This window comes from Oncorhynchus kisutch, linkage group LG24 (genome assembly GCF_002021735.2).
Source record: "Oncorhynchus kisutch isolate 150728-3 linkage group LG24, Okis_V2, whole genome shotgun sequence".
Classification (NCBI taxonomy): domain Eukaryota; kingdom Metazoa; phylum Chordata; class Actinopteri; order Salmoniformes; family Salmonidae; genus Oncorhynchus; species Oncorhynchus kisutch.
In genome coordinates, this window is record NC_034197.2 from 24,050,909 (window position 1) to 24,077,657 (window position 26,749).

General features: G+C 41.5%; 2 protein-coding genes and 1 long non-coding RNA gene across 3 annotated transcripts; 1 reads left to right on the top strand and 2 right to left on the bottom strand.

Moving 5' to 3' along the window:
- Positions 1–87: 87 nt before the first annotated feature.
- Positions 88–18,642, bottom strand: LOC109869806 (uncharacterized). The gene is made up of 5 exons (XR_002252062.2): positions 18,536–18,642; positions 2,224–2,344; positions 1,109–1,203; positions 723–892; positions 88–608 (listed from the first exon to the last, which is right to left on the bottom strand). It is a non-coding gene; the product is annotated as an uncharacterized LOC109869806 (long non-coding RNA).
- On the bottom strand, positions 8,605–11,859 carry LOC109869805 (charged multivesicular body protein 4b-like). Its single transcript, XM_020460065.2, has 5 exons — positions 11,535–11,859; positions 10,430–10,607; positions 10,214–10,328; positions 9,970–10,096; positions 8,605–9,784 (listed from the first exon to the last, which is right to left on the bottom strand). Exons 1-5 carry the CDS (start codon positions 11,716–11,718, stop codon positions 9,717–9,719), a joined length of 672 nt encoding a protein of 223 aa, XP_020315654.1. The 5' UTR covers positions 11,719–11,859; the 3' UTR covers positions 8,605–9,716.
- On the top strand, positions 18,532–26,486 carry LOC109869804 (vesicle-associated membrane protein-associated protein B). The gene is made up of 6 exons (XM_020460064.2): positions 18,532–18,808; positions 22,745–22,897; positions 23,035–23,138; positions 23,435–23,515; positions 23,783–23,959; positions 24,229–26,486. The coding sequence occupies exons 1-6, from the start codon at positions 18,751–18,753 to the stop codon at positions 24,391–24,393; spliced, it is 738 nt and encodes a 245-aa protein (XP_020315653.1). The 5' UTR covers positions 18,532–18,750; the 3' UTR covers positions 24,394–26,486.
- The last annotated feature ends 263 nt before the right edge of the window (positions 26,487–26,749 follow it).

Here is a 26,749-nt window from a genome sequence, read left to right on the forward strand (position 1 = left end):
GTCAGGACAGGCAGAGTGGTTAGGCAGACGGATTCGGCGTCAGGACAGGCAAGGGTCAAAACCAGGAGGGCTAGGTAAAAACAGACTGGGAAAAATAGGAGCTAGGAGAAATGCTGGTTGACTTGGCAAAACAAGACAAACTGGCACAGAGAGACATGAAACACAGGGATAAATACATCGGGGACTAATGGGAAACACAGGAGACACCTGGAGGTGGGTGGAGACAATCACAAAGACAGGTGAAACAAATCAGGGCGTGACAAGTAAAGTAAAACTGCAAAACATTTGGCAAAGAAATGTACTTTATGTCCAGAATACAAAGCTGTCCCGCATAATGTTGAAGACACAGCAGCTGACATCACATTATGAACATCAGACTCTCTCTCAAACTAGTGCAATTAGAATTGCAGGAACCAACAGCCTGAGGCCGTGCCTTGAATCAATATAACCAAATGCCCTTTGCAATATTATTTAAAATAATCATAACTGAATTGAAGTAAGTACGCCTACCTCGTCATGTTCGTAGTGTCTGTCTGTACTTACCCACGCCGGACCAGACTGGGAGCTGAATGAGAGGCCATCATTATTTTTCCCCTCATCCTCAATAGCTAAAGCAAAAACACCACATGGTCATATTTTAACACAATTGTACTCATTGAAAGGAATGTATAAGACAGACACTAGCATTCAAGACACTGCCCATCACGAAAGTGAATAATTACTACAAGGTCAAATGCCATCCTTCTCCGGTATCTCTCCTTCCTCCTGGAAATCAACCTTCTAGGACTCATTTTTCTTTGCTGGCAACTGAAGATTCCAGGTTGTCGTCTTCTACTGCCTCGCTCTGCTCTCCTTGCATTTTCAGCTCCTGTTTTTAATGGATTGAGAGAACCTGTCAGAAAAACATGTTACAATGGTAAATTAGATGTGACAAGACTCAAGGAAAGATTCACCAAGAAACCTGGTGCCCCAAAGCCTTGGAAATAAACACAAGGCTGTTCACTTTAATATAGAGTTGATATGGTTCTCATAGACATGGCTCCAATCCAGGTTTACATTCAAGGTATATACTCTTATTATTTCATATAAATCAAGTCCTATAACATACCTTTATCCACTCCTCAATGTCATTATCAAACACTTTATTGGGCTTCTTTTTCTTCTGGTTGTAAAAGTTCAAGCCATCAAGATCGTCGGATTGCTCTAAGGATTTGAACAAAATTACAATATTGTCAATTCAAGATGGTCTGCTGTATCACCTATCAGAACACTACTGATATTGGTCTTATTGTGTTACTCCCTCCTTTCCAATCATGACAGATCAGTGGTCTAAAAGAGCGGGAAGTCACTAATGGAAATTTCCTGTTTACTCTGTTCCTTGGCCTTTTCAACTCCTGCATCCTCTCTCCTCCATCCACTCTGGCTTCCCTTTGAAAAAGGTCAAAGGTAATCTAGGAGAATCTACAAGGAGAGAGAAAGTGACCGAAAATGCACTTGTATGAAATGAGACTCCTTCTCCAATCACACGTCATTAGGAAAATTAAGTTTATAGGGTGGAATCCCAAAATAAATATATAAAGTGATAAAAACTAAATGTAGCTAGTTGTGCAAGACATTTTACAGGTAAAAGGATAAGCAACATATCGTTTTTAAATATTTACATGCTTTTCTATTTCGAGAATACTATTGCTGATTCAAAGGGGGTGTTGCAGATTTCAAAACATACGGTTTCGGGTTCACGGAGGAGAGTGGAAAGAGGACAGAGGACAGACTTTTGCCCAAATGAGAAAAGGCTCTTGTTTCCACGTTTCCTCTCCTCACATCCCTGTTACATTTTGAGTAGGAAGTGTGTGAAGGATGGAAGGAGAGGACAAAATCATTTGAGGAAAGACCATTGAGATTCAGCCATAGTTCTTTGTCAGGTGTGAGCCGTCCTAACTTTCTTCCTTCCTTTGAGATTGTCCAGATGGAACTTTCTTGCCTCATTCAAAACAACTGGGAACTCGAAAAACTCAGACTTCTGACTTCAGTGCGTTCAAATCAACTAGGAACTCGGAATAAAACAAACAATTTGAACGTTCATCCAACTTGGAAATCCAACTCGAGAACTCTGGCCTCTTTCTAGAACTCCAACTTTCCGGCCTGAAGATCACTGATGTCATGATTTGACCTCGCATTTTCAGAGTTCCCATTTGTTTTGAACGCGGCATCTGTCCTCCCCACCATCAGGTTCCACCTCCTTGGCCTCCACCTGCGGTGTGTCCTCTCCCACTCTGTCTCTACTGTCTTCTTCCAGCATGAAAGGCTTCTTATTCTTCTTGGTCATGTTGGGGTCGAATATCATCTGATGGGAGAATTAAATCAAGATGATTAGCTTATACCCAGTGTGATTTAAGACAAATAGCTATGTTCATTGATAAACATATTTCCAGTCCTCTAAGACTAGTTACTGCTGGTACAATGTTTACATAGAGAAACATTGACATACACACTGCTAAAATATGTTTCACAATTCTACATAATGCTTAGCTGACATTTGATCACTGTATTGAAAACATGATTAATATTTTCATTAGCTAGCCCACTAGCCAAACTCTCGATACTGGGCAGCAGGTAGCCTAGTGATTTAAGAGTGTTGGGCCAGTAACCGAAAGGTAGCTGATTCAAATCCTCGAGCCGGTTAGGTGAAAATCTGTCGTTGTGCTCTTTAGCAAGGCACTTAACCTGAATTGCTCCTGAAAGTCGCTCTGGATAAGACCGAAATTACTAAAATATAAATGGTAGGGAAAGCCTTGTCGGCTGAGGCCGAAAGTCATTCCACAACAAAGATCACCACCGGGGTGTATTTATTAAGTATTGCATCGAAAATCGTTTACCGTTTAAGAACCAAATAGAGAAAACAGAATGAAACGGTGAAGGACCTAAATGAATTTGTCCAATAGGAACTCTGTTTTTCGTTGCAAAACGTTTCCATTTTGAGTGAAAGTTTTCCAACAGAATCGGCACAATGAATACACCCCTGGGCTGTATTCATTAGTCCAAATAGTTCAGGTTTGCAACTTAAACAAGAGTTTCTATTGGACATATTCAGGTAAGTCCCTGTTTAGTTTGCTTCCATTTAAAAAAAAGTTTGCAACAGAATCTGCAGAATGAATTCACCCCTGGTTTAGATTCTTCCAAAAGAGAAGAGTACACAACGATAAGAAGTGACATTTACCTTGTCTTCTGACATATTTGTGGAAAGAACAAGAACGATCTAGAACATTTTTTATCCCCCATCAGTCTTTACTGAGGGTCTCACTAAGCAGAGATGTCTTCTATCAGATTAGGGGCAGATTAACAATGCTCAAGTGTGGACTAATGTAATGACGTAAAGATTAGCAACATTGCTAAAATCCCGAATTTGTGCGAAAGCATTGAGTTGATAAAAATCTGTCTGTTTAACTAGAGAGATCTGTTTTTTTGCGTGGGCTCTATTTCAATCTACCGCATCCGGCGATGTGGGCCTTACTCATTTGTGGTGGAAAGTGGCAGAGCTACAGGGATGTTTGTCAGACCAGGAGACATCCAGAAAATTGGTCTTCTCATGAACACGTCTGTGGCTTCCGAACGGGTTGGCCTACAAACTAATGACTCACTAGCAGGGGTTAAGGTAGTTAATTTCTTACTGGTACGGGATACCCAAGTGCGTGGATGCATTTTTTTTATACGACAAAAATTACACGGTAGCCTACTCTGCTGACACAGACAAACGATGTCTGACACAAATACAAGATTTTCATTTTTTATTTAACCTTTATTTAACTAGGCAAGTCAGTTAAGAACAAATCATTTCCACAATGACGGCCTACTTGTAAAGCCCCCCGGCCAAACCCTCCGCTAACCCAGACGACGGCTGGGCAAATTGTCCTATGAGACTCCCGATCACGGCCGGTTGTGATACAGGCCTGGATCGAATCCAGGTCTGTAGTGACGCCTCTAGCACTGCGATGCAGTACTTTAGACCGCTGCGCCACCTGGCCACAGTGTCTTCCATTTAACCTGGAGGAGGAGATTATCATCCAAAAACAAACAGAAGTGGCACTGACCCAATGACAAAAACAGTGAAAATGCACACTCAGCGGGGATAAGGCCCATGTTCTCCGCTGGAGCCAATAAGATAGGCTGCTGTTCGCTCAATGAAGTTAAGAATTTTGATAACTAAGAGGTAGATTGAGTCTTTTCATTGTCATATCATTACAGCAATAGTCATTTGCTTTCCAAACAGTATTTGTGCGATTGTATTCTTAAGTATCGCAATATGCCTGGCTGGGTCTTTCTGCTTATCACTGACAGTCTGAACTCAACAGTCAGCAATTTGGTATTTGCAGTGCGCGGTCCCCAAAGTGTGGGCCCTTTTGACTGCAGGCTGTGCGATTTAAAACAATCAGCAGCTTTAAAAAAAAAAGTTTTTAAATTGTTTATAGCTAATGATCCTCAGTGGCCAAATCCTGCATTCTGGTGTAGCAGCCTATTTTGAATTATTTTATTTATTTCTGTATAGACAAGGGTAAGCTAATTAGGTTATAGGCGTATTATTTTGTCATTTTAATTACATTTACTTTGGGGAAAGCTTAGCTTCCCCTAGCCTTATGGACACGCTGCCTATGACTTTTAATGTGGCATAAACACAACCAGCCATGATGTTTTCATCTGATTGTCAAACAATCACTTAACAAAGGAGCTCCTGTAGGCTACCCTCGCACATTCTTCCACTGACAAAATCATTTCAGGCCCAATAGTGCACAGTGCACCTGCAATTTGATGAAAGGAAAGAGACTTTTATAAAACACCTACATGTATTGCAATGACATTCTGGGATTGTCATTAGGATTACACGTGTAGCACCAAATTATTCATCCATTATGGAAGCCAAAATGTTCAAACACGTCTTTTTGAAGTGTCAAATGTGATTTTTTTTACATGTTTTTTTTAAACTGTCCAATTTGGTTTACAGATGATTGAATGATTGTCATGATAATTTTCACTTGCTTTTTTCAAATGTCATTTTTTGCTCCGGGTAAGATGATTTTATAATCCACGGTTGTCCACGCGTGCCTTAGTCTCGGCCACTCATCTCCGCCTTGTCCGGGAGTGTCTCAGCTACTCATCTCCACCTTGAAAAAATGTTGTGTTCTCCTCAAACCTCAACGCAACTTGGAGCTTGTGCAATATACGACTGATTGTTGTCCTATGGACAGAGTCTCCCACCTCAGCTGTAGATCTCTGCAGTTCATCCAGAGTGATCATGGGCCTCTTGGCTGCATCTCTGATCAGTCTTCTCCTTGTATGATCTGAAAGTTTAGAGAGATGGCCAGGTCTTGGTAGATTTGCAGTGGTCTGATACTCCTTCCATTTCAATATTATCGCTTGCACAGTGCTCCTTGGGATGTTTAAAGCTTGGGAAATCTTTTTGTATCCAAATCCGGCTTTAAACTTCTTCACAACAGTATCTCGGACCTGCCTGGTGTGTTCCTTGTTCTTCATGATGCTCTCTGTGCTTTTAACGGACCTCTGAGACTATCACAGTGCAGGTGCATTTATACGGAGACTTGATTACACACAGGTGGATTGTATTTATCCTATGGACACGCCCAATTTTTCAGTTTTGGATTTGTTAAAAAGTTTGAAATATCCAATAAATGTCGTTCCACTTCATGATTGTGTCCCACTTGTTGTTGATTCTTCACAAAAAAATACAGTTTTATATCTTTATGTTTGAAGCCTGAAATGTGGCAAAAGGTCGCAAAGTTCAAGGGGGCCGAATACTTTCGCAAGGCACTGTAATACTGTACACTTTCTTGAATTTGTTCTGGATTTGGGACTTTGAAAAGACCCCTGGTGGCATGTCTGGTGGGGTAGGTGTGTGTGTCAGAGCTGTGTGTAAGTTGACTATGCAAACAATTTGGAATTTTCAACACATTGTTTCTCATAATAATAAATGATGCAGTCAGTCTTCCCTCAACTCTTAGCCAAGGGAGACTGGAATGCAGAGGTTTATATCCGCCCTCTGATTACAATGAAGAACAACACGTGTTGCTCTGTTCTGGGCCAGCTGCAGCTTAACTAGGTCTTTCCTTGCAGCACTGGACTGCACGAATGGACAATCATCAACATTAGACAAAACTAGAGCATGCAGAACTTAATTTTTGGAGTTTGGTGTCAAAAAATCAGACCATCTCTTTATTATGGACAGACCTCTCCCCATCTTTACAACCATTGAATCTATATGTTTTGACCATGACAGTTTACAATCTAAGGTAACGCCAATTAATTTAGTCCTCTCAACTTGTTCAACAGCCACACCATTCATTACCAGATTCAGCTGAGGTCTAGAACGTAGGGAATGATTTGTACCAAATACAATGCTCTTAGTTTTAGAGATGTTCAGGAACAATTTATTACTGGCCACCCATTCCAAAACAGACTACAACTCTTTGCTAAGGGTTTCAGTGACTTCATTATCTGTGGTTGCTGGTGCGTATATGGTTGAATCCTCAGCATACTGTACATGGACACACATGCTTTGTTTAATGCCAGTGGCAGGTAACTGATAAAAATAGAAAAGAGCAGAGGGCCTAGAGAGCTGCCCTGCGGTACACCACACGTTACATGGTTGACATTAGAGAAGTTTCCATTAAAGAAAACAACCCTCTGAGTTCTATTAGATAGATAGCTCTGGATCCACGATATGGCAGAGGTTGAAAAGCCATAACACATACATTATCTCAACAACAAGTTATGGTCAATAATATCAAAGGCTGCACTGAAATCTAACAGTACAGTTCCCACAATCTTCTTATTATCAATTTCTTTCAACCAATCTTCAGTAATTTGTGTCAGTGCTGTACATGTTGAGTGCTCTTCTCTATAAGCATGCTGAAAGTCTGGTGTTAATTTGTTTACAGAGAAATAGCATAGTGTTTGGTCAAACACAATTCTTTCCCAACAGTTTGCTAAGAGCTGGCAGCAAGCTTATTGATCTGCTGTTGGAACCAGCAAAGGCTGCTTTACCACTCTTGGGTAGCAGAATTACTTTGGCTTAAAGATATGACAGAAAGGAGTGGCTATAGAGTCAGCTACCATCCTCAGTAGCTTTCTATTTAAGCTGTCAATGCCAGGTTTGTCAATATTGATTGCTAAGAATTTTTCACCCTCTCCCACTAACTTTACAAAATATTAACTTGCAATACTTTTCTTTCATTATTAGTTTTTTTTATGCATAAAAACGATGACTCACTGTTCGATGTTGGCATTTCCTGCCTAAATTTTCCCACTTTGCCAATGAAGTAATCATAAAAATAATTGGCAACATCAAATGGTTTTATGATGAATGAGCCATCTGATTCGATGAAAGATGGGGTTGAAAACCAACCGGTTTCCAGTCAATTTGCTAATTTTTATGTGGCTGACATGCAGTAATGTTAAATAAAGGTGTAATGGCCTATAGTTTTTTTAGGCATGTGGTATTAATTGTGATAGGCTCCTGTTTTACCGGTACAGCCCCTCTCCACAAGTGTCACAGGACTCATCTAAAGGTAACCTGTATGAATGTAGTTTTGTGTCCCCAAAAATTGGGTTAAATGTGTAAAAAAAAAGTACAAATAATTCCTGAGCTGTCTTACATCTCCTATATAAAAATAGTGGAACATTAAAGTTATCCTTTTTAGATAAAACTACACTAAATATATTAACATCACCAAATCATTGATTAAAACACTGATTTGCAATGAAGTTCTACAGTAGTCCTAACAGCACTCTGCACCATGGTGTCGCCGGAGGACAGCTAGTTTCCGTCCTCCTCTGGGTACATTGACTTCAATTCAAAACCTAGGAGGCTTGTGGTGCTCACCCACTTCCATATACTTTCAAAGTGATTTTGACAACTTCTGGAGGACATCCTCCAACCTATCAGAGCTCTTGCAGCATGAACTGAAATGTTATCCACCCAATCAAAGTATGTATCTAGTACTGAAAGCATAAGCTACAGCTAGCTAGCACTGCAGTGCATACAATGTGGTGAGTAGCTGACTCAAAGAGCAAAGAGACAAAAATTCTTAAAAAAGGCGAAGCAAGTGAGCTATATTTCACATTTTTTTTCACTTCACTTACTTGTGAACTGTGTTTGCATGTGATCAGGGGTGTATTCATTCTGCAGATTCTGTTAAAACTCGTTTGCAACTTTTAGACTAATGATCACACAATAGATCAGCTAGATGCTGGCAATATTGTGCAAGGCGGTATTGAATGTGTCATTATCTTTGACCTTGATTACTAAAATGTATCTTGACTTGTGCAACTACGTTGTAAACTTTCATTCATAGGCTAGGCTGTAGCTACCCAAAAATGTATCATGTAGTAGCCTAAACCAATCAATGTTTCAATGAGCTGGGTGAATGGAATATGAATGACAGTCATCCAATATGCTGTAATATAAATAAGGCCATGCTCATGAAAATGTTTGATCGTCCTCCATCTTAAATGAAACCAACTGCCAATGATTGCAAATCAGACACATTAACCAACATTTAACAAACACCTGAAAAATATTTCAAACTAACAAAATAAAGATTTCCTACTTTATTGAGTTTTGAATTCACAGATTATCTTATTGTTTTGTACACTGATGCCTAACCAAGAAAAACAACCTGCACCACAAAATAAACAACTTTAATTATTTTCCAAATAATATTCTCATCTGGACAATTAAACCATTGAAATGCAAACATGCTTATCCTTGTGAATATTATTTTCCTATGTAAAAAAAAAGTACATTGTGTAAAAAATAAAATAAAAGTAATCCTCAAACCCCAAATGTTGATACTATATCTACTAGTCTAGTCATTACAAACCATGAAGTCAATTTTTTCCCCCTGCAGTTAAGATGGTGATTTTTCCCCAACCTTATTTAATTCAAAATGAACCCTTTCAGAAATGACACAGAGAACATAACTGGTTGGGGTTCCTAATTTCTCTGAAGCTGTGCAGTGTATTACATTTTCTCTCATTGCATGCTTAGCACAACATGAAGAAAACCTTTTGTGACAGCAAAAATATAAATTATTTAGATATTTACATCAAATAGCAAGGGCCAAATGGTGAAGATGCTTAGTAGATGGGAATCACCAAAATGTTGATAGGGGAAAAAATATGTAAAACAAAATTCAGAAAAACAATCCAGAAAATAGACCCTTCTAAACATTACCATGAGAGCATGCTCATATTTCCATCTTATTTTGGGAGAAACTACAAACAAAAAGTAAAGGTGAATAAATATATCCAGCCCACACCCACCACACCAAATGGTAAATATGTTTAAGTCGGAAAGAGAGACATTGCAACGCCCATGTATTAAAAACAAATGTTTGCCTTTCAGTGAAGTACATAGCATCAAAGACAATAGAACAGTTCAGTGATAGTACAATCACTGCCAAATAGTTATGCTCAAACTTTTTGGTAGAAATTTCCAAAGACATTTTCTGTTTTATACAGCTTCTGAACTTCCTCTTTTAATGGAAGGCCATGGTAACCTTTCTCTGGTTTTGGGCTGGAAACAGAACCTACAGCATTGGCCTTTCTAGTGTTAGTTTTAGAAGATGGTTGGATCTCGGACACAAAACAACCATATTCAATTAGTCCATTCTTCCCAGCTACAACAGGTTGTGTCAGTAATGCAACTAGTTAGCCTCCATCGCCCAGCGCTGTAAGTCCTCCATGTCATGCTCATCTTCATCCTCCTTCTTGGCTAAAAATAAAAAGGCATGCAAAAATTGTGAATTACTTGTGTAAAAGTTGCAAATATAGATGTTTTATAGCAATTAAGGACAAGAGATCAAGTAGTTATTTCATGTACTGTTGGGATAGTAACCATGGAATAAAATGTTCCATTGGAGAAATCACATGTTTTATTGCATATTACAAAGGACTCACCAGGTCTTGAGGGTAATGAAGTAGAAGGCACATTGGGTAGAGGGACATTTTCTGTCCCGCCAATCTCCAGCAAGTTTTTGTCCAATTCCTCTTGTTCCAGCTCATCCAACTCTGCTAGGAGTTCATCCTATGATGCAAGACAATCAGAACATCCAGGCTCTGTGATATCTGGTCAACTATTAAACTAACAGCACCGATGAAAGCCAAATCAAGAACAATGTTCAGACATGTTCAGGTCACATACCTCATCAAACTCATCTCCAAAGCCTACAGGTTTCGAGATGGCATCTGAGATCTCTTGCGCTAGCTCCTGCTGCTCAGTAATGTCTTGCATCAAGTCATCTACTTTGTCTATGTCCCTAAAACACAACAATAGATGGAACATAGAGATTTTAATTAATACAAGAGCTGTAGGAGTGCCTGACCAAAGCTAATAAACAAGTAGTGTGCCACCGCTTACATGTTTTCATGGGCAGCCTTCATTGCCTTGGCAGCAAAGCCCATGTTCTTGAGCACTTCAGTGTTGGTGTTGGCATTTTCCAACGCCTCTCTCTGGAACTCGATGGTGGACAATGTGCCGTCAATCTGGGTAAGCTGCTTCTCATAACGCTTCTTCCTTTTCAAGGCCTGCAGGGCCGCTTTGCGTAGTGAAAACGAAAAAGAGGTTTGATTCCTGGGACTACCGGTACATAAAATGTATGCACACATGATTAAGTCATTTGGATAAAAGCATTGGCTAAATGTCATTTAATGTTTGTGATGGAAACATAGCATTTGTTGTAAAGAACATGGGAAATAAACACTAGCAAGAATTGAGTCACTGTGTAGGTAAAATAGGTTTAGAGCATTAAAACACTACATGAGAACACCATGATCATGAACAAAGTCAACTTTTATGGGGGGCTTGGTTAGTATGCGAAGACAGTGGAAGTGAGTCATGGTCACAGAGTTTCTGAATGACTATATTGTGAGTAAATGCGTAACCACTCACTATTACATCAAAAGCCTATGTTATGAACACCACTGTCAGTGAAGAATGCTAGAAGTCACTTGGAGCCTCTATCAGGTATTAAGTAACTAATCATCACTACAGGCCCTATAACAGGGTGTGTTGGAATCCCAATGATTTAAATGTCGGGAAATTAAACTGTTAACTTGATACTGACTGACTGGATGCCCCCCTTCCCCTTCTTTTGACAAGCAGGCATTGAGTGCAAATTCATGACTCACAAAATCCCCCAGTCACACGATGCCATTTGACAAATGTTGATTCACTAGCTGTAGGTGTAGCCATACCTAGACTTTTGATACCAGTCACACAAAATCTTCCTTTAAAAAAAACGGGTATAATGCATATTAGCTGTTCTAACACAGTTGGTGCAACGAGGTAGGGCGAGATTGGCAACCTGACTATGCAGTGACAGGTGTGGTTTTTCGGAAAGTTAGCTAGCTGGCAGCTAGCTAACAAATCAGGCGAACTTTAACGTTAGTTAGCTAGCTTAATTATCTAGCCAAGTTAGACAACAATCGTGAAAATTCATATGTGATGTTAGTTGGCGACTCACCCCGTTTGTTTTTAGTTCCGTTTTTCTTCGCAGTAATGAGTTCCTGGTCAATCTTTTTCTCTAGAAATACCTGTTTCTTCGTTAACATTTCCTCGGTCTCTCGGAGCTTCTGAATCGCCTCTTGTGCACTTGGCCCTTTACCTCCTTTGCCCCCACCGCCGAACAGCTTTCCAAACACGGACATTCTGCGATTCTAAACTATATAGCAATAAAGGTGCTTTTAAAACGTTAAACGCCAACAGGCGATCGCGTCACTCTTCTCGCTCTGGCCTGATTGTTGATATTTCTTACTTCCTGGTTTAGGCCGTATGACGTAATATTATTGTGGGTGGTGTTCCATGGTGCTCTACTTTTTAAATATTTTTTATATCACATTTATTTAATCAGGTAGGCAAGTTGAGAACAAGTTCTCATTTACAATTGCGACCTGGCCAAGATCAAGCAAAGCAGTTCGACACATACAACAACACAGAGTTACACATGGAGTAAAACAAACATTCAGTCAATAATACAATAGAAAAATAAGTCTATATACAATGTGAGCAAATGAGATGAGATAAGGGGGGTAAAGGCAAAAAAAGAAAGAAAAGGCCATGGTGGCGAGGTAAATACAATATAGCAAGTAAAACACTAGAATTGTATATTTGCAGTGGAAGAATGTGCAAGGTAGAGATAGAAATAATGGGGTACAAAGGAGCTAAATAAATAAATACAGTAGGGGGAGAGGTAGTTGTTTGGGCTAAATTATAGATGGGCTATGTACAGGTGCAGTAATCTGTGAGCTGCTCTGGCAGCTGGTGCTTAAAGCTAGTGAGGGAGATAAGTGTTTCCAGTTTCAGAGATTTTTGTAGTTCGTTCCAGTCATTGGCAGCAGAGAACTGGAAGGAGAGGCGGCCAAAGGAAGAATTGGTTTTGGGGGTGACCAGAGAGATATATATACCTGCTGGAGCGCGTGCTACAGGTGGGTGCTGCTATGGTGACCAGTGAGCTGAGATAAGGGGGGACTTTACCTAGCAGGGTCTTGTAGATGACCTGGAGCCAGTGGGTTTGGTGATGAGTATGAAGCGAGGGCCAGCCAACGAGAGCGTACAGGTTGCAGTGGTGGGTAGTATATGGGGCTTTGGTGACAAAACGGATGGCACTGTGATAGACTGCATCCAATTAATTGAGTAGGGTATTGGAGGCTATTTTGAAAATGACATCGCCGAAGCCGAGGATCAATAGGATAGTCACTTTTATAAGGGTATGTTTGGCAGCATGAGTGAAGGAAGCTTTGTTGCGAAATAGGAAGCCAATTCTAGATTTAACTTTGGATTGGAGATGTTTGATGTGAGTGTGGAAGGAGAGTTTACAGTCTAACCAGACACCTATGTATTTGTAGTTGTCCACATATTCTAAATCAGAACCGTCCAGAGTAGTGATGTTGGACGGGCGGGCAGGCGCAGGCAGCGATCAGTTGAAGAGCATGCATTTAGTTTTACTTGTATTTAAGAGCAATTGGAGGCCACGGAAGGAGAGTTGTATGGCATTGAAGCTCATCTGGAGGGTTGTTAACACAGTGTCCAAAGAAGGGCCAGAAGTATACAGAATGGTGTCGTCTGCATAGAGGTGGATCAGAGACTCACCAGCAGCAAGAGCGACACAATTGATGTATACAGAGAAGAGAGTCGGTCCAAGAATTGAACCCTGTGGCACCCCCATAGAGACTGCCAGAGGCCCGGACAACAGGCCCTCCGATTTGACACACTGAACTCTATCAGAGAAGTAGTTGGTGAACCAGGCGAAGCAATCATTTGAGAAACAAAGGCTATCGAGTCTGCCGATGAGGATGTGGTGATTGACAGTCGAAAGCCTTGGCCAGGTCCATGAATTCGGCTGCACAGTATTGTTTCTTATCGATGGTGGTTAAGATATCATTTAGGACCTTGAGCGTGGCTGAGGTGCACCTATGACCAGCTCTGAAACCAGATTGCATAACGGAGAAGGTATGGTGGGATTCGAAATGGTCGGTAATCTGTTTGTTTACTTGGCTTTCGAAGGCCTTAGAAAGGCAGGGTAGGATAGATATAGGGCTGTAGCAGTTTGGGTCAAGAGTGTCCCCCACTTTGAAGAGGGGGATGACCACAGCTGCTTTCCAATCTTTGGGAATCTCAGACGACACGAAAGAGAGGTTGAACAGGCTAGTAATCGGGGTTGCAACAATTTCGGCAGACATTTTAGATAGAAAGGGGTCCAAATTTTGCAGCTCTTTCAGAACATCAGCTGACTGGATTTGGGAGAATGAAAAATGGGGAAGGCTTGGGCGAGTTGCTGTGGGGGGTGCAGTGCTGTTGACCGGGGTAGGGGTAGACAGGTGGAAAGCATGGCCAGCCGTAGAAAAATGCTTATTGAAAATCTCAATTATAGTGGATTTATCGGTGGTGACAGTGTTTCCTATCCTCAGTGCAGTGGGCAGCTGGGAGGAGGTGTTCTTATTCTCCATGGACTTTACAGTGTCCCAGAACTTTTTTGAGTTTGTGTTGCAGGAAGCAAATTTCTGCTTAGCCTTGGCTTTTCTAACTGCATGTGTATATTGGTTTCTAGCTTCCCTGAAAAGTTGCATATCACGGGGGCTGTTCGATGCTAATGCAGAACGCCATAGGATGTTTTTGTGTTGGTTAAGGGCAGTCAGGTCTGGAGAGAACCAAGGGCTATATCTGTTTCTGGTTCCAAATTTCTTGAATGGGGCATGCTTATTTAAGATGGTGAGGAAGGCATTTAAAAAAATAACCAGGCATCCTCTACTGACGGGATGAGATCAATATCCTTCCAGGATACCCCAGCCAGGTCGATTAGAAAGGCCTGCTCGCTGAAGTGTTTCAGGGAGCGTTTGACAGTGATGAGTGGAGGTCGTTAGACCGCTGACCCATTACTGATGCAGGCAATGAGGCAGTGATCGCTGAGATCTTGGTTGAAAACAGCAGAGGTGTATTTAGAGGGCAAGTTGGTTAGGATGATATCTATGAGGGTGCCCGTGTTTACGGCTTTGGGGTGGTACCTAGTAAGTTCATTGATATTTTGTGTGAGATTGAGGGCATCAAGCTTAGATTGTAGGATGGCTGGGGTGTTAAGCATGTCCCAGTTTAGGTCGCCTAGCAGCACGAGCTCTGAAGGTAGATGGCGGGCAATCAGTTCACATATGGTGTCCAGAGCACAGCTGGGGGCAGAGGGTGGTGTATAGCAGGGCGGCAACGGTGAGAGACTTGTTTTTAGAGAGGTGGATTTTTTAAAGTAGAAGTTCAAATTGTTTGGGTACAGACCTGGATAGTAGGACAGAACTCTGCAGGCTATCTTTGCAGTAGATTGCAACACCGCCCCCTTTGGTCATTCTATCTTGTCTGAAAATGTTGTAGTTAGGGATGAAGATTTCAGAATTTTTGGTGGTCTTCCTAAGCCAGGATTCAGGCACGGCTAGAACATCCGGGTTGGCAGAGTGTGCTAAAGCAGTGAATAAAACAAACTTAGGGAGGAGGCTTCTAATGTTAACATGGATGAAACCAAGGCTATTACGGTTACAGAAGTCATCAAAAGAGAGCGCCTGGGGAATAGGAGTGGAGCTAGGCACTGCAGGGCCTGGATTCACCTCTACATCACCAGAAGAACAGAGGAGGAGTAGGATAAGGGTACGGCTAAAAGCTATGAGAATTGGTCGACTTGAACATCCGGAACAGAGAGTAAAAGGAGGTTTCTGGGGGCGATAAAATAGCTTCAAGGTATAATGTACAGTCAAAGGTATGGTAGGATGTGAATACAGTGGAGGTAAACCTAGGTATTGAGTGATGATGAGAGAGATATTGTCTCTAGAAACATAATTGAAATCAGGTGATGTCATTGCATGTGGGTGGTGGAACTGAAAGGTTGGATAAGGTATAATGAGCAGGGCTAGAAGCTCTACAGTGAAATAAGCCAATAAACTGGACAAGGCATATTGACATTAAGGAGAAGCATGCTTAGTCGAGTGATCATAAGGGTCCAGTGAGTAGTGAGATTGGTTGGGGTCACGGCGATTCAGACAGCTAGCTGGGCCATCGGTAGCAAGCTAGCATAGGATGGAGTGTAACGGCGTTCGTCTGTTGAAGGAGAGTCGGACCAAAATGCAGCGTGGTGGTTACTCATGTTCTTTAATGAAGAATAGCGATACATGAAATAACTATATATAAACAAAAACAACAAACGGAACGCGAAAACCTATTACAGCCTATCTGGTGAGCACTACACAGAGACAGGAACAATCACCCACAAACACACAGTGAAACCCAGGCTACCTAAATATGGTTCCCAATCAGAGACAACGAGAATCACCTGACTCTGATTGAGAACCGCCTCAGGCAGCCAAGCCTATGCTAGACACACCCCTAATCAGCCACAATCCCAATGCCTACAAAAACCCCAATACGACAACACAATAAACCCATGTCACACCCTGGCCTGAACAAATAATTAAAGAAAACACAAAATACTAAGACCAAGGCGTGACATGGAGGTCTGTTTTTAGCCACCTCGTGCGTTTCCGTCGTTGTACAAAACTGGTGATAGCTTTTTGAGCTAAAGGATAGCTGATGTCCACAAACCGTGGTTAGCTGAATACTAACGTTAGCCAGTAAACTGGCTAGCTTCTGGTTAGCTTCTGGCTAGCTTCTATTGTGGATTTCAGATTTGAGGTACAAATACTTTTTTTTAAATTGGTGAGGCGGGTTGCAGGAGAGAGTTTTTAAGTTGAGATTCTGGAAGAGAAAATATAAAAGATATGTGAAGAAAGATGTAAATATGTATAGACACAGGACACAACAAGACGAGGACAAAGGACGTCTGACTGCTATGCCATCTTGGTGCCATCTTACTGCCACCCTCAGGATGCACGAGGCAGCAAAACACCAAAGCATGGTCTGCAGACCTTTTTACTGACATTCAAAAACAGGGAAAATACTCCATAAATAATAAGCACCCACTTAACTTTTTTTTTTAAAAATACATACATATCACTGTAGTATTTAGATATTACAATATATCATATTATAATATTAAGACACAGTGACCGTACATACATATCCCAAACAGAAGCTATGGATTACAGGCAATATCCGCATCAAGCTAAAGGCTAGAGCTGCCGCTTTCAAAGAGCGGGACACTAATCCGGACACTAAGAAATCCCGCAACGCCCTCAGACGAACCATCAAACAGGCAAAGTGTCAATACAGGATTAAGATTTAACCCTACTACACCGGCTCTGACACTTGTCAGATGTGGCAGAGCTTGAAATTATTACGGACTTCAATAGGAAACCCAGATGCGAGCTGCCCAGTGACGCGAGCCTACCAGACGAGCTAAATAACTTCTATGCTCACTTCGAGGCACGCAACACTGAAGCATGCATGAGAGCACCAGCTGTTCCGGACGACTGTGTGATAATGCTCTCGGTAGTCAATGTGAGCAAGACCTTTAAACAGGTCAACATTCACAAAGCCGCGGGCCAGACGGATTACCAGGACGTGTACTCAAAGCATGTGCGGACCAACTGGCAAGTGTCTTCACTGACATTTTCAACCTCTCCCTGACTGAGTCTGTAATACCTACATGTTTCAAGTAGACCACCATAGTCCCTGTGCCCAAGGAAGCGAAGGTAACCTGCCTAAATGATTACCGTCGGTAGCCATGAAGTGCTTTGAAAGGCTCACATCAACAGCATCATCCCTGATACTCTAGACCCACACCAATTTGCATACTGCACCAACAGATCCACGGATGACGCAATCTCAATTGCACTCCACACTGCCCTTTCCCACCTGGACAAAAGGAGCACCTATGTGAGAATGCTGTTCATTGACTACAGCTCAGCGTTCAACACCATAGTGCCCAGAAAGCTCATCACTAAGCTAAGGACCCTGGGACTAAACACCTCCCTCTGCAGCTTGATCCTGGACTTCCTGACAGGCCGCCCCCAGGTGCTAAGGGAAGGCAACAACATGTCTGCAAAGCCGATCCTCAACACTGGGGCCCCTCAGGGGTGCGTGCTTAGTCCCCTCCTGTACTAACTGTTCACCCACGACTGCGTAGCCAAACACGACTCCAACACCATCATTAAGTTTGCTGACGACACAACAGTGGTAGGCCTGATTACTGACAACGATGAGACAGCTTATAGGGGAGGTCAGAGACCTGGCAGTGTGGTGCAAGGACAATAACCTCTCCCTCGATGTGAGCAAGACAAAGGAGCTGATCGTGGACTACAGGAAAAGGCAGGCCGAACAGGCCCCCATTAACATTGACAGGGCTGTAGTGGAGCGGGTCGAGAGTTTCAAATTGTCAAAGACTCCAGGGAGCGGTACCGAGGCAATATGTCAGGGTACAGGTAAGTGTTCTCTCTGCTACCGCACGGCAAGCTGTACCAGAGTGCGAAGTCTTGGACCAAAAGGCTCCTTAACAGCTTCTACCCCAAAGCCATAAGACTGCTGAACAATTAATCAAATGGCCACCCAGACTATTTACCCCCCATTTGTTTTTACACTGCTGCTACTCGCTGTTTAATATCTATGCATAGTGACTTTACCCCTACCTACATGTACAAATTACCTCGACTAACCTGTAACCACATTGCCTCGGTACCGCTTCCTTGTATATAGCCGCGTTATTGTTATGTTATTGTGTTGCTTTTTATAATTTTTTACTTTAGTTTATTTGTTAAATATTTTCTAAACTCTTTCTTGAACTGCATTGTTGGTTAAAGGGCTTGTAAAGTAAGCATTTCACATGTGACAAATAAAGTTTGATTTGATTCCTTAGCATCGTTAAATGCCTTTCTGGGCATCACCCAGTTTGTCAATTAATAAGGATATCTGCTTGAAACAGCCTCTAAATGAAAATGACTTTACATTCTCAAATAGCTGCCAGATCAGAGGTTTTTTCGGGTTGCCAGAAAAAATATAACAACTTTACAAAGATCTCTTTGCTGACATTCCACAGACCTGTCCCCTCCCACGACGTCACACGGATCCTTTCCTTCCTGCTTGCTTGCTAGCTTAGCTTCAGCTGTTGGCTCTTGGCTGTCCAAGTGGTGCATTTGTGATCCTCCAGCTATCCCTTAACGAAATCGGGTCGTATTTTACAATAGTTGTAGTAACAAAAGCTGCGACATATAGACCAGGTACTTATTTCAGAAAGGCTTTCGAACCTCTGGGACATGGCCAGACAAGAGCAAGTCCTCCAGCTTGAGCCACCACACGAACTGAAATTTAGAGGTAAGAGGGCAGGGCCGGGCAGTTTGGTCTGCAAGTATTTGACCATTGTTCCAAGCTAGCTAACGTCGACGCATTATCAGTAGTGTTGTTGATAACTAAACAATGGGTCTGCACACGGCGTATCATATTTGGTTTCTAGAGCGGTGACAAGCAAAGGCACATTGCATAGCAACGTCTTCTACCTACCGATGCTAACCGGCTAATGGCTAGCTGTCATTTTCTTCAGTGGCTAGCTAGCTATCTTAGCCTGCAATAAAAAGCCAGGCCCTGGTAATTTCCTCAATCAATGTTAGTTGCATGTTATTCAGTTACTATCATAATCACGATCTCCCTTACTTGCGAGTCAGTTTTTGCCACCATAAATTAAGATATTTCTGCTATATCTACTAACGTTACTAGCTAGCTAAATGAAGTATAATTAATTCATTTATAGTACTTTCTGAGGTCAGAGCGATACTAATGAAAATCCCATTTCACAATTACCTTTATGGATACATATAAGTTTCTCAATCCATTCGTGGGGCACATATTTGTTTTAGCCTTGACCACACATAAGCCCTTGATTAGTTGAATCAGCCCTTGATTGGTGTTATTGTTGGCCTGAAACTGTGCACCTCCTAGGGGACCCCCAGGAATTGATTGAGAAATACTGCAGTAGAAAAGTGACTGTTGACAATTGTCAGGCGCAGGATCAGTGAGTTTTAGCAGAATTGTAAGGTTCTGAGTAGGACCATCTTACCGCTTGTAATTGAGTTATTGAACAGGCTATAATTGATGAATAGATTTGAGAATTATATTAGGGCTGTCCCCAACTAAAAATAAAATTGGCTGACTGAGTCATCAGGTTCTTTCGACCAATCGATTGGTTGACATTTTTAAACGTGTATTTTTTCCATATATAGACAAATCTTATGTGTTTTAATCAAATCAACTATATGCACTGAGCTTGTCTGATGCTTTAAGCGCTATGTTTGATGAAATATTAAGACACACAAATAACTAGAGGGAGTCCGACCAGGGAGTCCGACTGCAATTGATTTGATTGTGCCGGGCCGGGCTCAGACTTGCTGCACTGTATAATTTTTGTTTTTACAGCGAGTGACTGTGTGACTAGCACCGGTTGTCTCTCCCTCCTCCTTGCTGCAGCAAAGACTACAGAACATCAACAGTATTTATCACACTGTCCGTGTTGTTGAACCTGCAACATGATTACAGACATTCTCACTGAAAAGTTTTGTTACCGAAATCCCTCATTTGTTTTGGAAAAACATTCCCTATTCCCTCAACCCTTGGCCTTGCTCTCTTTACGTGACACGTATGCATCGCATAAATGTGACCAATCTGACCTATAGCATATCATAATTACATCAATAAATTGGTTATAACAAACTCTGAACACCGTAATACGTGACAGCAAAATGGATGCTGAGGACATGACAAATAAACTAAACTGGGGAATGTTCACTGGTTGCACATGAGGTAAAGGGGAATTCAGATGTGTGGAATACATTTGACTAGTTGTGGAAAATACTGGAGATCAAGAAAAAGAAGGTAAGGAGCCAGTTCTGCGTTCACATTATGTACCAAACAGGTGCTTTTATATTACTATATACATTTTCTGACCGTTTGTAACACTATAAACAACACTAAATAAATGTAAAGGGTACCAGAGAATCTGTTGTAACCTTTAAAAAAAAAGAAGGTATAAAGCCTTTATTACAGCAAAGACTCAAAACAGTCGCATGCATTCATGAATGCAATTGCCAAACGGTTTATTTATTGTTATGCTAATTATTCAAGGTCGATTTTATTTTAAACCTAAAATGCTTGATTGCATATGAATGACTCGTATGCTGTGTGATGACATGAACGATTAATTGATTGATATAGTAGCCAATATAAGTATTGAAATATAGGCCTAAGCAAGTTACGGTGTTAAGACTAAACAGGATGCGCTCTTAGGCCTACAGCTCGATGGTAGTTATACAAGGCAACTAAGCCTACTAATGATAATGACATTACTTATTATAATGATGATAATAACAATAAGGAGATCAAGAAAAAGTTTAGTTATTATAAATATACATTTTCTGACAATTTGGAACAGTGTAAACAACACTAAATACATTACAAGTAAATTCAGAGAGGATGTTCTAACGAAAACAAGTGTACAACTTTAGTACAGCAAAACGAAGATTAAAAACAGCCACATTTGTGAAATTGTTTATCTGACATGTGTTGCGTGAGGCTTGGTGTTCACGGAATCAGTTGGCTATTAAACAAACACACAAACATGCAACACAAGCGAGATCAATCTTATTCCTGTAGATACTTTTGGTCATGTAGTGTATGTGGACACCTGCTCGTTGAACATCTCATTCCAAAAATCATGGGCATTAATATGTCCTCCCTTTGCTGCTATAACAGTCTCCACTCTTCTGGGAAGGCTTTCCACTAGATGTTGGAACATTGCTGCGAGGACTTGCTTCCATTCAGCCACAAGAGAGTTAGTGAGGTTGGGCACTGATGTTGGGCGATTAGGCCTGACTCGCAGTTCATCCCAAAGGCGTTCAATTGGGTTGAGGTCAGGGCTCTGTGCATGCCAGTCAAGTTCTTCCACACCGATCTTGACAAACCATTTCTATTTGGACCTCACTTTGTGCACGGGGGCATTGTCATGCTGAAACATGAAAGGGCCTTCCCCAAACTGTTGCCACAAAGTTGGAAGCACAGAATCGTCTAGAATATCATTGTATGCTGTAGCGTTAAGATTTCCCTTCACTAGAACTAAGTCGCCTAGCCAAAACCATGAAAAATTGGGCATGGTGATCTTAGGCTGGTGTGCGGCTGCTCGGCCATGCAAACCCATTTCATGAAGCTCCCGATGAACAGTTCTTGTGCTGACGTTGCTTCCAGAGGCAGTTTGGAACTTGGTAGTGAGTGTTGTACCTCTACGCAGACAACACCATTCTGTATACTTCTGGCCCTTCTTTGGACGCTGTGAAACTCTAGACGAGCTTCAATGCCATACAACTCTCCTTCCGTGGCCTCCAACTGCTCTTAAATGCAAGTAAAACTAAATGCATGCTCGCTGGTCAGCGATCGGTTGGTCACCCCCAAAGCCAACTCCTCCTCCTGGTCACCCCCAAAGCCAACTCCCCCTTTGACCGCCTTTCCTTCCAGTTCTATGCTGCCAATGACTGGAACGAATTGCAAAAATCATTGAAGCTGGAGACTCATATCTCCCTCACTAACTTTAAGCACCAGCTGTCAGAGCAGCTTAAAGCAGCTTAGAGCTCTTCAGTAAGGCCATTCTGTCAATGTTTGTCTATGGCGATTGCATGGCTGTGTGCTCAATCTTATACACCTGCCAGCAATGAATGTGGCTGGAATAGCCAAATCCACTCATTTGAAGAGGTGTCCAGATACTTTTTTTTCCCCCAGTGAAGGGAAATCTTAACGCTACAGCATACAATGACATTCTAGATGATTCTTAGCTTCCAACTTTGTGGGAACAGTTTGGAGAAGGCCCTTTCCTGTTTCTGCATGACAATGCCCCCGTGCACAAAGCGATGTCCATACAGAAATGGTTTGTCAAGATCAGTGTGGAAGAACTTGACTGGCCTACACAGACCCCTGACCTTAACCCCATCAAACACCTTTGGGATGAATTGGACCACCGACTGCGGTCCAGGCCTAATCGCCCAACATCAGTTTTGACATCACCAATGCTCTTGTGGCTGAATGGAAGCAAGTCCTCGCAGTAATGTCCCAACATCTCATGGAAAGCGTTCCCTGAAGAGTGGAGACTGTTATAGCAGCAAAGGGGGGACTAACTCCATATTAATGCCCATGATTTTGATGTTCAATGAGCAGGTGTTCACATACTTTTGGTCATGTAGTGTATCTGTTGTCTATTCTCTCCATCTTTTCCAGGTCCATTTACAGATGTCGTCACGGCCACCCTGAAGCTAGGCAACCCAACAGACAGAAATGTGTGTTTTAAAGTGAAGACGACAGCGCCTCGTCGATACTGTGTCCGTCCAAACAGTGGCATCATTGACGCAGGCACTTCCATCAATGTATCTGGTTGGTATCTTTTAGTTTGATTTATAGATGATCGTAGCAGAATAATCTCAGGAACGAATAGTATGTTGAGCTGGTCAACGGAAGGTAACTTGTTGCTAAGAGTTTGCTTGATGCCATTTGTCTGCTTTGTTTTGCAGTTATGCTACAGCCTTTCGACTATGATCCCAATGAAAAGAGCAAACACAAATTCATGGTGCAGTCCATGCTTGCTCCATATGACATGACTGACATGGAAGGGGTGGTAAGTGTCCAAATGGAATGTGATAAATCTGAATGTCACTAATTATGATCTGATGATCACAGTAAGTTTATTCAATCTGCATTTCTAGTTCTGTCTTACTGTCTCAAGCATCTACTTGTTTATGCGTTGCAAGTGGGACAAATGTGCTGTCAGGATATGCTTCTCTTTTGAGTGTCATGGAGTCCCTATTTGGGTGTGGTCATCTTGGTGTTGCCTTATTATTCAGTTTTCTTTCGGCCCTCTTCTTCTTTTTCTCTCTTTCTCTCTGTCATTCTTTCTATCCTTCTGGCCGACAGTGGAAAGAGGCAAAGCCAGAGGAGCTGATGGACTCCAAGTTGAGATGTGCATTTGAGCTGCCATTAGAGAATGACAAAACTGTAAGTATCTCCTACATCTTATCATATTACAACATACATGCATGTTTTTTGTTGTTGTTGACATTCCTTCCCTCAGAGTTCACCGTACAGTGTAAGATTAATTCAGAGCACCTTCATTCCATTCACAAATAGATTCTGAATGATTCGATCATCTCCACTCCATTGCATCTCTGAAACAGCCGTTGCCATGTTTTGTTTTTTATTTTGTGCTTCTCATCCCCATTCTGTTATTCATCTGCATGTTTCTGTCTCCACTCCTTTCCACAGCATGACAGTGAAAGCAACACAAATGTGTCCTCTACCCCCATAAAGTCAGAGCTCTCCTCACTCCCTAAGTCTGCCAGCTCCTCCCTGGATGACGGCGAGGTGAAGAAGATCATGGAGGAGTGCAAGAGGCTGCAGATGGAGGTCCAGAGGCTACGGGAAGAGAACAAACAGATCAGGGTGAGACTCAAATGTCCCTAGAACCCACAACAATCAGATCTGTTCGACACAATGCATTTTATTTTCTCCATCTGTAACAATGCAGACTTACTTAATAGGCCTCGTTTAATATATAACAGCTGTTTTTAAGCAATAACAGTGAAAAGCACTTACTGATCTCAAATCAGTCAATTACCCATCTCAAATATGAGGCCTATTAAGTAAGTCTGCATTGTTTCAGATGGAGCAAATAACTGACATTTGTCCTGTGACTCCTTCCTTCTACCCAGGAGGAGGATGGTCTGCGGAAGAGGAAGGTCACGTCCATGGCGTCCTCTCCCCACTCATCTTCCTCACAGGCCATGATAAGGGAGGAGGGCCTGAGTACCCGCGTGCTGGCGCTCTGCGTGCTGTTCTCCGTCATCGGTGTCATCATCGGGAAATTGGCCCTGTAGATGTAGCCAGCGGCAGCATGCTCGGAGGACCGAAAAAAAACAACAACAATGGGATGTGTACTTGTTTTTTTGCATAATGCAATATCACATGGGTTTATTTGAGTTGTGAAATTATTTACCATAAAAAAGCAAAGGTAATCTAGTGAAATAATGAAAAGAACCGGTCACGAGTCGTCTTGCCTTTTAATCACTGTATTTTCCATCCCTACTTGCACAGATACAATACAAATCATTGTGTGGGGATTGGGGAAATTGCAACGTTGTGTTCTATAAGCATCAATGATAGCAATGTGTTCCAGCAAGGTCAAGGCTTTTCCTACAGCAGAACTAATGTGACTGAGTTCTATGACATTGTGTGAATGTTTTAATCACTGCTTTTTTAAGGCAAGGAGACCGAGAGGCTGCCGGTGAATTTTAGCATGAAGGGGGGTAATTATGTAAATCCTGTCATCCAACTGATTCCTGTATGAAACATAAAATGGATTTTGGGGGGGGTAACTGAAAAATAAAATGTTAACCATAATTTTGTCCAAGACAGACCCCTGTCCAATGCAGTAGGTTGCTTTTTATTTTTTATAATCAATTAGATTAAAAACACATTTCTATCACAGAATATGTACTGTCTCATAGTGCTGCAGTGAGTTAGGTCTACACATTTTAGTGTGTAATTTAGTGACAGTCTCTGAGGTGAAGGCACAGAATTGGTGACTTGTAATTTGGTCAAAGCCCCAGCCTGTGAAGGATGTCTTCAGGATCAGTATGTGGGTGGTGCCTTTTGCATCTCTGATATTTTAAGTAAAAATGTTGCACCAATATTGAATTTTAAGTCTTGTTATATTAAATTAAGTGCCCTTTTACATAGACCACATTAATTCAATAAATCTGTTGTTTTTTGCATGAATTAAGGATTGCTAAATTGCCCAAATTCTGAATTTTGACATCCCTCCGTCAACGCTGACACTTCTAGGAAGATTTTACTGCACTTAGGCCTAGATTCAATTCGATCAAGCGTTAACAGGCAATAGCCGACACCCGCATTTCTGATGTTGTGGCGGTAACCGAGGTGTAACTGTTGGAGCCGCTCTTCTGATCGTTCAGAAGCCACAACTGCCAAATTCTCTAAAATGACGTTGGAGGCGGCTTATGGTAGAGAAATGAACTAATTCTATGGCAACAGCTCTGGTGGACATTCCTGCAGTCAGCATGCCAATTACACACTTGTGTTAGAAGTTCAGAACGAGAAAGTGTAGACTATAGGGTGAAGAAGTGAGATACTTTTTTTCATATCTGTGTTCTGTAACCTTTTTCAACATCTATCCAACATATCTCAACACGTGATACATTCCTGAAATCCTCAAGATGTTCCCTAATCACCCAAAAAACAAAACAAATTCATTCATATTCACAGGAGGCATGACATTTGTGTACAAAACCATATTTTCAGTTTGCATTTGGTAGACTGGGACACCATTATTATAGTCCTAATTGTACCCCAATGACAATTCAAGTACATTTTGTGTGATTAGGAAACATCTGAGGAATTCAGAAATTCAACATATTAGCCCAACAGATGATGAACAGATGTCTGAAGCAGTTACAGAAGATGTAAATGCAAAAAGTGTCCCACTTTTTCTGAAATCACTCAAATAACAGTACAATACATTTTTTTTACAGGATATAGTACTACACGAACCAGAACCTTGCCTAACCTAAGTACAGGGGTTCCCTAATGTAAATTGGATCCATTTCCTCCATTGGAATAGCTTATAAGACTGTCCCACTTTAGCTACTCCATGCTGTCCTACTTTAGTTAGCTATAGTTGGTAAAACAGGACAACTAAAAACATGACTGAATTACAAAATTTAAACATAATATTGGCAATTTTTTAAATGTATTTTGATGCATCAGTACATAGTATGCACATTGACATCAGAATTTGGCACTGCGTTATTTCTGGTCGTTTTAGAACCTTAACGTCAAAACAGAAAAAATGAAGTGATGTGATTTTGATCATGTGGTTTCTCTGCAAGGGCTTAGTAACATTAGTTTTGATTTGCTCTTGTCAGACCAATAAATAAACATGTCAGGATTATGGTGTCCCAGTTTATATAACGTCCTACTCTTTTTGAATTCACCCTATAGAAATAATGACACTCAAATTGAAAATCATAAAATTAAATAATGAGGATTTCGATCAGCCTAATGGAGGTGAGATTATATCTCACATTCCAGTGTTTGAGCTTGTAAACAAGGCTGCAATGGATTTCTCTTAATGCTACTCTATGCAGCCAATGGCAATGTCCACTTTAGATAATGCCGGGAGCTGCTTGTTGATTTGACAGCTCTAATGGGACT

Bases quoted from the DNA above. Each gene is read 5' to 3' on its own strand.
- LOC109869804 (XM_020460064.2), top strand. From the start codon at position 18,751: ATGGCCAGACAAGAGCAAGTCCTCCAGCTTGAGCCACCACACGAACTG. The intron at 23,516-23,782 runs GTAAGTATCTCC...TCCTTTCCACAG, and splicing joins CATTAGAGAATGACAAAACT to CATGACAGTGAAAGCAACAC. The intron at 23,960-24,228 runs GTGAGACTCAAA...CCTTCTACCCAG, and splicing joins AAGAGAACAAACAGATCAGG to GAGGAGGATGGTCTGCGGAA.
- LOC109869805 (XM_020460065.2), bottom strand. From the start codon at position 11,718: ATGTCCGTGTTTGGAAAGCTGTTCGGCGGTGGGGGCAAAGGAGGTAAA. The intron at 10,608-11,534 runs GTGAGTCGCCAA...CACTACGCAAAG, and splicing joins CGGAACTAAAAACAAACGGG to CGGCCCTGCAGGCCTTGAAA. The intron at 10,097-10,213 runs GTATGTGACCTG...CTTGCATCATAG, and splicing joins TTGGAGATGAGTTTGATGAG to GATGAACTCCTAGCAGAGTT.